Source organism: Miniopterus schreibersii (assembly GCF_964146895.1).
Source record: "Miniopterus schreibersii genome assembly, chromosome: 1".
In the NCBI taxonomy this organism is placed as follows: Eukaryota; Metazoa; Chordata; class Mammalia; order Chiroptera; family Miniopteridae; genus Miniopterus; species Miniopterus schreibersii.
In genome coordinates, this window is record NC_138101.1 from 200,256,869 (window position 1) to 200,270,275 (window position 13,407).

Here is a 13,407-nt window from a genome sequence, read left to right on the forward strand (position 1 = left end):
AACAGATCACAAACATGGGTTCAATGACCTGAGTGTTTAAATGAACATTTTTATAGAAAACTCAACCCTGAGCGCACATGCAATCCTCTGCGTGTAGTTTGACATCTACTGAAAAATCAAACTGATAAAGGAATTTGGGGTAAGTACCCAAATTTTAACATGGTCTCTTCTGCAGGGCCTTGCTGTAGCTAAGTGTCACCTCTGGAAGGGGAGTGGCTGCCAGGGGGCGGCTGCCAAGGGGCGGCCTGGACCAGCGGGAAGGCGCACAGCAGCGAGGTCAGTACCCATGGACCCCGAGATGCGGGGAAACCCTCACATCCTGAGCTGCCACGTCCCCGCTGCCACACGAGGCCGCGGGGTGGTGGTGGGGTGGGGGGCACTGAGGATGAAGACTGAAGCATGCTGGCCGCTGGGGGCTGACGTCACAGGTGCAGCAGGACCCTGCAAACAGGGCTGCTCCTGGGAGCTGCGGCCACACAGCCAGCACACAGACCAGGCCTCTGCACAAACCCAACCTCCCCTCTGCTGGGAGGCCACACCCCACCTTGTGGAAGTCCTCCTTCTCCTGCCGCACCACGCGGAACTGCTTCTCCAGGCCTCGCAGCCGAAGCGCAGAGCCCTCCTGCTCCGAGCGGGGTGTTACAGCGTCCTCCAGGTGTCGCTCTAGTCGGTTTAAATCTGAGCAAAGGAGAAAACAAACTGTGTTCCCTCACAGGCAACACTTTGTTCCCTGACTTCCGATCTGAACACAAATGACTCTTACCACTCTCTCTCGCAGAGGCTTCTGACTTTCCCACACACACAGCAGTGTCCGGAGGCCACATGCCTCCAGGACAGACTCATAAGACTCAGTCTGACCGTGTGACTGTGCCCTCGGGCAGCGCACACCTCCTGCCTTATCCTTGCTGACCTGGCAGCTGGCACAGTGAAACCAAAGAGGCAACAGGTTTTATTGAAAACAGACTCCACAGAGCCTTTTCTGGGTCAGGACTGCAGGTTCCAGGTAGAAATGGGGAGAAGCTGATGGCCTCGGGGCTGCCTGGAGACCAGTCAGTGGCAGTGCCAACCCGTGTCAGGTCAGGGGTTAAGACATAAAAGTGACTTGAGTCTTCAGAAAACTGATAACCTAGGCACTACAAAGACAGTTGGGGAAGTAGATCCAGCACCTAAACCACGGAAAAGCTGGCGTCACTGCTGAAGCTTGAGAAAGGAGTCACAGCGCAGTTCTGTCTCAGCTACAGAGAGCAGAGCCAGGACCGAGAGGCAACATGTTACAAGTCTATGGATGAAACATTCGGCGCTGATTCTGGTGAGAACTATAAAATTATATTAGCACTAAGCATCTGGGGAAAGGGTTTCAAATACACTGACAAAGCACCGGAGCTCCACCAGGTTTGCTGGAACTGGAGCTTTCTCCTGCTTCTGCACCTCATGGAAAGGACTGACATTTTCTCTGCAGAGACGGATGCCCTCTGCGAGCAGAGACTGTGCAGTGGCCTCGAGCATGTACCTGCTATCTTACTCTTCAGGCGCTCGATCTCCTCGTTCAGCCTTTTGATCTCTTTATCTCTGACGGAGCTGCCCAGGGCCCGTGCTGAGCCGTGCAGGGACTGGACGGTCTGGGTGGACTCTGGGGGTGGGAGACGGACATGAGTGCATGCCCTGGCGGCGCAAGCACCCCGAGGCTGTAGGGGTCATGCCACTCACCCTGCAGCTTCCTGCTGAGCTCCAGCTTCTCCTGCTCCAGCCTCCGGATCCTCCTCTCATAGGCTTCGGCCTGCAGGCTGCTCTCCAGGTCCCGCCGCACACCCTCGTCCTTGGTCAGTGTGCTGGGCTGCATGATGCTCTTCAGAGAGCCCCGGTCGGAAAAACAGCTGCGAACGAGAGCAGGGTTTCTCATCTACCGAGCAGTTACACTGACTTCATTAGCATTTAAAGACTTCCTGGGGTGAAAGAGAAGTCTCCTTAAATTGGCAAACAAAAATACCTGTGAAAAGACTTTATTGTTTATGGGGCCAGAATTAGACAAGAGTCTTCCTTTCTGCAGTAACTGGGTGACAACAAGGACACACCTCAGAGCTAGTCACAGAGACCTCTCTGCAAATCAGGGGAAATGCAATTTCTACATCACAGCTCACACCAAACGAGACCAAAGAGAAGGTGCCCTGTGTGCGGAGCCCGGCCTGCAAGGCCTCGCCGGACTGTGCAGAGGAGTCGCTGGACGGGGCTGGAGGACAGCGACGCAGCCAGAGCAGCACGAGCTGCTTCCTGGTTCTGTCACTAACTAGGGACATCCCTTCAGCCCCCTGGGGCTCTTCTTCTCTGTGACCTGAGAGTTCCTTCCACTCCAGAGTCTCACCAGCATCCCAAAGCCAGTCACCGTCATCCAGCCAAAACAGGCCTGCTGGACCTGTAGCAGGACCACGGCACAGATGGAGGCAGGAGGCGCTCTCACCCAGGGCTCCCTTCCTGGGCTGTTTCACACTGTTTAGCTCCTGCTTTTAGTGTGACAGTAAGGCAGGTAAAGATTTGGGTCCCCCATTGAGTGCAGGACACTGGCACACGGGTGTGTTGACAGAAGGCCCTTGGCAGGGTTTCTCAAAGGCGGCCCAGGGCTCACACTCTCAGGTCTGCAGGGAGTGCGCTCCAGCCCTAACAGAAGCTGGAGCTGCAGCTACAATCCCTGAAAGGCCACGGAGCACTGTAACAACAGACAGCTCTCAGTTGAGCGTGAGGCTGTGGCCACGAGGCACCATCAGAACAAACAGTGCCAGTGCGGTGCCCTCCAGGTTAGGGTCACAATCAATGGCCCCCACGAGCGGATGGTTTTACATTGCTAAAGGGGTGTTGAAAAGACAAAGAACAACATGCAGCAGAGACCACAAAGCCTACGTTATCTCCCATCAGGCTCTTTGGGAAAGTCTGTGACCTGCCCTGTTACCTTGTGCATTTTTAAAGGACAGAGTCACCCATAGCTCCCCTAAGTGCAGCCACCCAGAGCTCTGATGCCCACTGCAGAAAGGTGCCCACACTCCAGTTCCTCCCAGGAAGCCTCTGCCTGGGGAACGGCAGAGCCAACATACCTTTCCGTGGTGAACGTGAACCCGATGAAGGGCAAGTGCAGCCCAGAGAAGCCCGTGTGAGAACCAGGAGGTGACATCTCCTGCACAAGAGCACACATGACACAGTGAGACCTGTGCTGACACAGGAGAGGAGAGAAGAAGGCAACGGTAAAGTGAGGGTGCATGGGGAGGACCGTGGGGCTGCTACAGTATTGACTCCTGGTGTCCCCCCCAAGGAGCTGGGCACTGGCAGGGACACTCATTCCTGGATCTGTGTGATGTCCAACCCAGCTAAGAGGGTAAACACACTGCTTGTGATGGTGATAATGCCACAAGCCAAACTCGGAGCAGGCCAGTAACTTGCCCTTTTTATTTTTATATATTTATTTATTAAATACATCTTTATTGATTTCAGAGAAAGGAAGGGAGAGGGGGAGAGAGAGAGAGAGAAACATCCATGATGAGAGTCATTGATCGGCCGCTTCCTGCACGCCCCTGACTGGGGATGGAGCCCGCAACCCGGGCATGTGCCCTGATCAGGAAATCAAACTCCGATCGCCTGGATCCTAGGTCGACGCTCAACCGCTGAGCCACGCCCGGCCGGGCTAACTTTCACTTTTTAAAGCCATGGCATCCATGTGGCCTGAAACTGAGGCCGGAGGCAAAGCGGAGTCTGGGGCCCAAAGGCAGACTACTATAGACGAGTACTAGTTACAACTCAACTTTTCAGCCTGATAATCCTAATAAAACCGAAGTGGTGATTTATCTGGGAAACTGAAGTGTGGAGACAGTTTCTCTGGAACCCAGGGAAACCCTCTCAGCCATGGGGTGCTTTTCTCTGTCTTCTCTCCATGTGGCCTGAAGTTTTGTTCTTACTCTAGTAAGTTAAGGAGCAACTTCTCCCTTTCCTTGGTTAAACTTCAGCTACTCTGTCCCCAAACCAGGACACACATATGGACCAAAGAGTAAAGAGGCTGCATTTAACAAGACCAAAATAGCTGTACAACATGTGAGCAGAAGTCAGGCCTGTCAGACCTGCTCAGACTCCAGGTGGGTCCCAGGGCCAGGACCCAACTTGGAGAACCTGCTCGTCGCCCTGAACTCCTGCTACGTGAAGACAGATGCTCGCATGCACAGGGACAGTGGAGGAACAGGAACCGAGAGGCCTTAAGCCTAGAAGAGGTGCCAGCCTGCGGGGATGCTCTAATACGGTAAACTAGGTGACATTGCTTTGAAAAGGTACAAAGCACCATAAAAACAAAAGCAAAAGTATTTCTGATAAATTCTAAGGCAAAACAGCTATTTAACTCACCATCACTCAAATCGTAATCCATTATTTTAAAAAGGGACATTAATGCCCAGCCCAGGCGTGGCTCAGTGGTTGAGCATTGACCTAAGGTCCAGGAGATCACGGTTCGATTTCCGGTCAGGACACATGGCCAGTTTGGGGCTTGATCCCCAGTAGGGGGCGTGCAGGAGGCAGCCCATCAACGACTCTCATCATTGATGTTTCTCTCTCTCTTCCTCTCCTTTCCTCTGTGTGAAATCAATAAAGACATATTTTAAAAATAAATAAGAGACATTAAGGCCCAAGCTAAAAGGAGATTCTCTTGAGACAACTGCTTAACTTTTCACAAACCAGTGCAGCTGCAAGATTCCCATGTGGACATGCAGCACCGTGAGCCCCTGCCCTGCACGCCCCGGCGCCGTGCAAAGGCCACACTTACGATGTTCCTCAGAACATCGTCGTCCACGTCGAAGTTGGATGTGTCCGAAGGGCTGCTAACGTCGGGAATATAAGGTGCCTCCAGGTTCCGTATATTTTCCCAATTTAATCCTTGAAAAAACGGGTGCTTTTTGAAGTCCTCAATGCCGTTCTGGCCGAGCCGGCGCTCCCTGCTGCAGATCAGCCTCTGCATGAGGTCCTTCGCCTCTTCAGACACATCTGTGACATGGGACGGGAACTGAAACCGCTCCTGGGGAGGGGCAATCGTGGACATGTGATGAAGGTGTTCAGGGAAGTGCGTACAGACACTGCAGGAGGCGGAGCAGGACCAGCCGCAGGGCAGCAGGCAGTCTATGCTAGGAACTCACGAACCAACACTAACAAAGATGAGCTCCAGAGGCACACGGGAGCTCATCAGCCTTGCTGGTTTTATGTGGCAGATGGTCAGCACCCTGCCTGTAACTAAGACAATGTAAATGTAAATATTCACCTATCAAGGGGCAAAGAATGCTGACAACACGTGTGGGTGGGGAGAGAGACCAGCCTGGCTTGTCAGAAGGCACTGTGTCAACCTCTATGGAAATTCCACCTCTCGAGGTGGCCTGAGTGCTGAGCTACCACCACCATCTCAGCTTCACCACTGCGACCCATGAAAACGGACAACAGCACCAGTCCCCAGCTGTTGTAAAGACTAATATACGAAGGACAAAGAGCTGGGACCAGGGACCAAGGACCAGGACCCCAGGTGCCGGCCCCAGTACTGCTGGTACCTACTAACTGCCTTTACTACTGAGAAATGGTACCACCTACTGTGTGCACTCTGCATCGTCTGAAGTTTTTTGTTGGTTTTAAAAATTTTTTTTAAAATATATATACCTTTATTGATTTCAGAGAGAGGAAGGGAGAGGGAGAGAGATAGACACATCAATGATGAGGGTCGTCACTGATCGGCTGCCTCCTGCACGCCGACTGGGGATCGAGCCCACAACCTGGGCATGTGCCCTGACCAGGAACTGAATCACGATCTCCTGGATCCTAGGTCGATGCTCAACCACTGAGTCATGCCCGGCCGGGCTGAAGTTGTTATAGTAAGTATACAATAATTTATAAATAAAAAGATGTATTTCTACTTTGGAAAAAGTGTTTGTTAAAAGTACAACTTGCTTTATGTCATTAGAAAACCACTCCCCACGTTAGTGTTAATCTGCTCCTTTCAGGGGCAGGGCTGGAACACAGCAGCACATGGAACCATTTCTGGAGCGTGTCTACGTGAGCGAGAGTGTATGTGTATGTGAGAGAGTGTGAGCATGGGAGCACAAGAGCAGGTAGGGTAGAGGGTGAAATTGGCATTAGAAAGAAATGTTTGAAAAAGTATGAAGGGAAAAACGACGTCAGGAGGAAAAGGGAATGATGCAGAACATGCGAAGGAAGGCAAGCGAGGTCACAGCTGGGAAAGGCCAGGGAACATAAGAGGGAGAGAATGGGATCAAGAAGGGACTAAAGACACCCCTACGGCCTGGCCAGTGTGGCTCAGTGGTTAAGCATCGACCCATGAACCAGGAGGTCAGTTTGATTCCAGGTCACCGGCTCGATCCCCAGCAGGGGGCGTGCAGGAGGCAGCCGATCCATGACTCTCTCATCATGGATGGTTCTTTCTCCCTCTCCCTTCCTCTCCCTGAAATAAAAACATATTTTTTAAAATACCCCTACAATGAGACGTGTGATGGTTTATGACCACTGATTTCTGGGAAAACAGGCTCAGAATCAGATTGACTGATCTAAGTGATAAATCCAGACCCACAGGTCAAACTACCCCACGGTACTTCCCACCCACCGTCCCAAGGAGAAACAGACCCACACAGCCGCCTGGGTCCCGCATGGCACCGAGGCCCAATCCTCCTGCAGGGATGCTGACTCGGTATCATCACCCTCCTCCCTCCTCCCGCAAACGGGATCGTCCTTGAAGCCCCACCCACACCCAGTCAGGAGCCCAGGCCAAGTTCTCCCAGCCTCTCCGCTCCCCCACCGCCACCCCTGCTCTCCCCATGCTCTCTGCCCCAATGACCCACCCAACTTCCAGACTGAGCTCCCTCCCCGAGGCTGCCCCGGCTTGGAACTGGGACAAGGGAAAGTGGAAGCACAGCCTTACTTCATGGTTCATGATCTTCCCATAGGTCTCCACAAGCGACTCCGCATAGAACGGAGTTTCTCCATACAGCATCTCGTACATGCAGACGCCCAGCGACCACCAGTCGCACTCAGGGCCGTACTTGCCCATGCCATCCTCCATGGCCTGCAGAATCTCCGGCGAGATGTAGTCGGGTGTGCCCACAGCCACTGACGACTGGACCTGGAGGGGGAGGGCATGCTGAGGGAAACCTAGGACATCCCCAATGCCAAGTTCCTCACTCAGTCATGACTGAAAAGCCTCGTAATTCAAAATCCAAGCAAATGAATACTCCCTCGCCACTCAGTCCTGGGGTGCGAGCGTTAGAATGCATGGGACTCCTGCTTGCCAGTCTCTCAATGCCCAAACCACTGCAGACCCAGTGGCAGAGAAGTCCCAAGGGGGCGCCATATCCCACGTGCTCCACCCTACTGGGTGTGGTCCGGACCAGGTGTGTCCAGGCCACCCCTTCTCAGGCTTCCATGTGCAGAGACCCCTGGCACTTGTGAAACAGAGGCTCTAGGTTGCAGCATCTCTAACGCTGCAGGGGGGTGTGTGGGAGGGCGCTAAGGCTGCCCACCCACAGCCTACCCTTCAGTCTCTCAACAGGAACGTGTCGAAGGAGGTCCAGCGTTCTCTGGGTGGTTAGACTTTCCCATCAGGGGACTGGCAGCTAAGGCCCCTGAACAGCAAGAACAGGTCCCGGCCACAAGCAGGGAGGGCCTGGGCATGGAGATGCCTCTGCGGGCAGCGAGAGCAACTGTCACCACAGGAAAGCAGGGCCTGCATGTCTCAGGAGGCCTGTCCGGGGAGGGAAGGGCCAAGCTGTCCCTTGGGTCACGTCTGAGAGCCCAGGGACAAAACAGTATCCGGAGCCAGTCAGCATGAACCAGTAGGGAGCTCTGGCTCTGTCACGTGCCAGGGCCACCCCTCCACCTGGTGGCTGCAGGAGCTCCAGTGGGCAGCGGGAAGACTGAGTGCTGGAAAGACTGGGTGCCAGGTGGTATTTGGGTGCACGTCCACACCTTCCAGGAGCACAGTGTAGGGAGGAGAGGTAATCCCCACTCCCATGGACTACTGCCCTCTGGAGAAGTAGGCACCATGCCCATGCTAGGTGTAGACTCCCAGACATCTAAGAGCAACACTATGACAGTGGCCACAGGAAGGAGTGCAGACAGTCCTCAGGGCCCTGAGGCAGCTCACTGTGAGGGAGTCAGGGCATCTCCGACACTGGTCTGACCCAGCCCAAGCCCAGGGTCTGGCGATGGCCAGTCAGGGCACCTCCTGATCTGCAGTGGGGGTTAGCTGGCCCTTGGACCACTGGCATGAGGACCCTGTTTCTAGATCTACAACACCCACAGAGAGAACATCTGATTGGCAGGAAGTTCTCTCTCCCAAGAGAGAATGAGGCTGTCCCACTACCATCCTGTCCACCCCACCAGCCCAGACAGCATGTTAAGAGTGACGCAAGAGCTGCCTGTTGGTGCAGGAGGGCTGGCCTGCTCTCCACTGCCTGGGACCCAAGTAAACCCCACAACCCCTACTTCAAAAAGTACACGTGTAAGTTTGGTAAATATAAAGCACCATGAAGATGTTTTAAATGTAAAACGAAAATTTCAACTGTCTCCTAAACGGATTTGTCTTAATTCACATTAATAAACTTGGTTCCTTAATTGTACCTCAAACTGAAATTTTAAGACCTTTCTAATTGCAAGTAAAACCCAAAACCAAATAGAAAATCTCCATTAAAAATACCTTAAGTTCCACCCTGGCCGGGTGGCTCAGTTATTGGAGCATTGTCCGGTACACCAAAAGGTTGCAGGCTCCATCCCTGGGTGGGGCGCATGGAGGCAACTGATCAATGTTTCTCTCTCACATCGTCTCTCTCTCTTCTCCTTCCTCTCTCTCTAAAAAGTCAATGAACATATCATCAGATGAAGATTAAAAAAAAAAAAAAATACCTACAGTCCCATCGTCATTCATCTTCAAACATGATCCAAAGTCGGCCAGACGAATGTGACCATTCACATCCAAAAGGACATTGTCGGGTTTGATGTCTCTGTTAGTAAGACAAATACATAAATTAACCATTTGCATGCAACACACTCGGTAGGTCAGAGCCTCGCTAGTGGGTGAGCTGGAGCAGCAGACAGCTCTCTCCCGCCTCAACTGGGTAAGTGCCACGAAGAAATAGGAAAGACAGAAACGAGGTGAGGGGTAGTGTGTGGCACATGGAGGGGGTCAGGTGGAGACGCGGGCAACACAAGTGCAGGTTAACAAACCCCCAAGAACCGCAAATGTACTTTACAGATACAGGTGGGGAGAAGTGAGCTATCTGCCCAGGTACAGAGGAGCCCGTGTGCCTCCCTAACCAGCACTCACTCTCACCTGCTGTTCATGTACCTGTGAACACAGCAGGAGGGGGTGGCGGGGCAGACTCTGAGCACCTGCCCCCCCTTCTTGGCAGAATAAGCTGTTATGACCAGCGTGAGCAGGGAGCACAAGCTTTAAAACCAAAGGAGGGTGTGCACCACAAGGAGCACAATTATGTCCCAGCAGCACAACTCCTAAGAGCTAGATGTGGGCTGAGTGCCGTCATGCAGCAGAATGGACAGTGTGCTGGGCTGTCCTCATGTGATGGGGACAAAAAGAGCCAACTACTCCATCCCAAACAAGCGGGAGCCAAAGAACATTCCACCAAAAAAGATCCACAAAGCACAAAAGCCTCTAACTCGGCACTCCAAACCTCTCAACTCCTGCATCCTTTTGTGAGTTTTGTGGGGTGCTCAAGGCCATGACCCTATGGGGTCGGCGTGAAACAGAAAAGCGGAGCTGAGGAGGAGACACAGCGGGGGGGGGGGGGATATGAGCTGGCGTCAGCTGAGTATCAGGTTCGGTGGCCTCCTGAAAGCTCTCAGCTCTCAGTGGGGCTGGAACCTCCCGGGGCCAGGTGCTGTGAAGCAAAGACCGCCCCGGGGTAAGGGGCCCTGCACTGGTGAGATCAACGAGGGCACCATGCGCGTGACTTCTCTGGACAGCCTGGAACGGAGTCGAGGCCTCAGGGACTCCGGAGGGGGTATGTGGTTCCATGGAGTACGGAAGCTGGTTACCTGTGCACGTAGTGAAGCTGATGGATGGAATCAATGGCCAGCACCATCTCGCCGATGTAGAATCTCGCCATGTCCTCTGGAAGCTTGTCTTCAAACTTGCTGAGCAGGGTCAGTAAGTCACCACCCACGTAGTAATCCATGACCAAGTACTGCAGATCCGGAGGAGAAGAACAGAGCACAGCGTTTACTCAGCACTACATCTGACAAGCAAGGGCCAAACTTCAGCCTCAGAAGCCCCAGGATCCTTGAGTCTGGATAGATGGAATCCAGGATATGCCCTCAGCAGACGCACCCACGTGTCACAATCCTGCTGTAGCCATTAAGCCATGCACCTGGCAGAGAACAAGCTCCCACAAACGACACATTTAGCCAATGGGAGATGACTGGAGGGTGTGATGAGGAAGCGGCACTCTAAATGCTAGTGACCCAACATGGAAGCACCACGAACGGCCCATCTAGTTCTACAGGGCTTAGAAACAACCCCCAGGCCCTCCTGGCAAGGAGGAAGACATGAAGCCAGAGCAGAAATGAGGAAATGAGGCCATTACCCAGCTGGGAGCACAGAGGGAGGGCCCACACAGCGACTCTAGACACACCACCCAACCATGACACTGCAGTGCCAAGGGAGAGCCACATGAGGGCACGTCTCAGCAGGAAGAACGCCTGCGCTTAGGTCCCTGCCCTCGCACAGGTGTTCTACCGACAACCCCCTGTCCGGCCTCCGAGCTCAGCCCCAATGCAGTTTAAGGGCTGAAGCCTATCAGTCGTCTTGTCCCCCCAACCTCCCAGCACAACTCCTGCTACAAAGATAACTCGGGAAGGACCTTCACTCGCCGGTTCTCTCAGTAATGAACCTGTTGGCACCTCTCCCGACGATGGGCCCCTCCCCGTGGAACTGACATCGAGCAGAGGGACACAGACCATAGCAAGCACGGAGATCAATCAGCAACTTCAGAGGTACAGGTGCCAGGAAGAAACGAAGCCCACGCGTGGCAGAGCATGGTGGGCAACGCTGCACACAGACATCGGGCAGACTGGAGGTCTGAGTGACAGGCAGAAGCCAGTGTGTTCCAGACAAGGGGACGTGTGCACAGAGGCTGAGCAGAGGACGAATGTGGCTGCTGGAGAAATGGGGAATAGTGACTGTGGCTGGAGCACGATGAAGGAGGGAGGGTGAGGCCAGACCCCACAGCTATGGCGGGAACTGCAGTCTGATTTATGCTGAAACTTCCTCTGACTGCCCTGGGAAGAATGACCAGAGGAGGAGGGACAGAGCAGGGCTGGAGAGGAGATGGGAAGCCATGATGTGGCCCAGGCAGGAGGCGAGGGTGACGGCCCTGGGCACAGGTGGACAGAATGAAGACATGGGCAGACGCCTGGAGGAAGACCACAGCGCCTGCTGGTGGACACACATGGGGTGAGCGGCAAGCAAGTGCACGAACAGGCAGGGCCTCTGGCCCGTAAAGAAAACAGCAGGAAGGGGTCAGGCACATGTCCAGCCAGGCCTCACGGTTTCCACGTCCACTGAGAAATCTAAAAGGAAGCCAGCAAACGCAGTACAGCCGTGCTCAATGTGGCCGATGGGCATCTGGAGTATAGGTTTCTAAGAAAAGTGAACGGCAAGGGAGCACAGGAGGACATGCAGACACATTTTTTTAATAAGAACTAGACCAGTTATCTCCTCTGTCACGTAACGCAGGGTTCCAAGTGAAGTAGCATCCTTCCAGTTACTGGTGCAGTGCAGAGCTAGAAATCCATGATAGAAACCACAGGAACTAGCTGTGCAGGGTGGCCTGCGGGAGCCTAATGGCACAAGCCCTCCAGGGCGGCGTTCCCCTCAACTATCCTGCAGGGAGGCACCTGCTGCTTCTTAGAGGGGCAGGAACCAGCCTAAACACGCCGCTGGTGGGCAGCAGGCGGAGCAGTCTAGCCTGGGCTGCCGATCGCTGTAGCAGCCCCTGTTCACATACTAGAAAAGTGCCAGAGCCCTCGCCTTCCTGCTCCATAATTTTCACTGTACTTCTAACTGGGCAACTCCAAAACCAAGAAGATGGCTTCCTGGCTGGAAATCCTGAGCGGCCCAACTAGAGTAAGTGGGTTATGCCTAACGTTTCAGAGGCCTATACACTGTGCTAATTTCAGGAAAACTGTCAGACAAAAAACTGTTGTTTTTCTCTATAAGATCCGTGTTGCCTAGCACGCCTCAGAAACCTCATTCCGTTCATATCAAAACAGGATATGAACTGGAGACAGTGATGGGAGCAGCAATACCAGGCGAGGAAGTGAGGGTCCCGTGGTGATGGCCCTGGGGCATCAGGACTGCGCTGTCGGCGGAGCCAGGGCACGGGTACCACCGCCCATCAGACAGGCCGGGCCGGGTCCCGCACAGTCCCTGTCTCTGTGTAATAACCTCAGGCAGCTGACATGACATCTCTCCTTGCCCCAGACGCCCCACTAAAAAAGGGTGAAAATCGTGAATGCCTAATTCGCTGGGTCACGGAACAGGACCAAGAAAACCCACAGGCCAGTGCTCCACAAACACAAGCTGCCGCTCTGTCAAAACAGGAGAATTTTCAATTCTAAATAAAGAGTAAAATAAACCGTCTTACCTAATTGTGGGTGCTTGAATCTAAAGCGTATCTCTGACGTTTGAAAGATTATTTGACAATGAGTAACAGCCTACATTATGCCCCGTGTTGTCAGCAAACGAACGTATCTCTGAGAACACACAACCAGCTGTCACAGAGAGAACACAGCCCAGGTCTTCACCCTGAGGCTGCCCACAGTGACCAGTGAAGCCCTCGAGGCCACTGACAGCTGCGCACTGGCCAGAGGAGTGAGGCCGAGACCCATCCACTGGAGGGCCTGGTGTGAACTCTAGGCTGAGGCAAACCTGGGGAGCCAGCTCCAGCATTAAAGTGCAACAGAGTCGTGACTCCCTCGGAGCCTGAGCCAAAGGACTGCTTTCCCTTTCGTCGCTTTACTAGGATCCATGCTCAGCTCTGCGCACTTGTGCGAGTCAATGCTGATTAGTCAACAGTGAAAGGGAGCCCCAGATCTAGTCAGCAGACTAAACAGAGGACAAGAACATGGAAACCAACAGTTGCCCAAAGAGCTGTCAGGAGGTCGCCCAGAGGCCAGGGCGCTCCCTGGGGAGGACGAGACCCAGCTCGGAGGGCAAGCGCCCACTCAGGGCACAGGGCTGCAACATTCCAAGCCCTACAGCAGCTTCCCATCCTTATTCAAAACAGAAATGTTTAAACCCCCATTTATTTAAGTGTAATGAACCCGGAGAACAAAATAATCAGGCTACTTAGGAAAACAAGCGTAGAACATCACAGT

General features: G+C 53.6%; 1 protein-coding gene across 1 annotated transcript in view; it reads right to left on the reverse strand.

Moving 5' to 3' along the window:
* CDC42BPB (CDC42 binding protein kinase beta) overlaps nt 1–13,407 on the reverse strand; it is a 79,711-nt gene that overhangs the window by 23,871 nt on the left and 42,433 nt on the right. Inside the window, exons 5-12 of the mRNA XM_081129623.1 lie at nt 10,066–10,214; nt 8,921–9,014; nt 6,938–7,138; nt 4,790–5,038; nt 3,084–3,163; nt 1,708–1,874; nt 1,511–1,630; nt 545–678 (exon numbers count right to left, since the gene is read on the reverse strand). Coding sequence (XP_080985749.1) covers nt 545–678; nt 1,511–1,630; nt 1,708–1,874; nt 3,084–3,163; nt 4,790–5,038; nt 6,938–7,138; nt 8,921–9,014; nt 10,066–10,214 — 1,194 coding nt within the window. The remainder of the gene's footprint in view (nt 1–544; nt 679–1,510; nt 1,631–1,707; nt 1,875–3,083; nt 3,164–4,789; nt 5,039–6,937; nt 7,139–8,920; nt 9,015–10,065; nt 10,215–13,407) is intronic.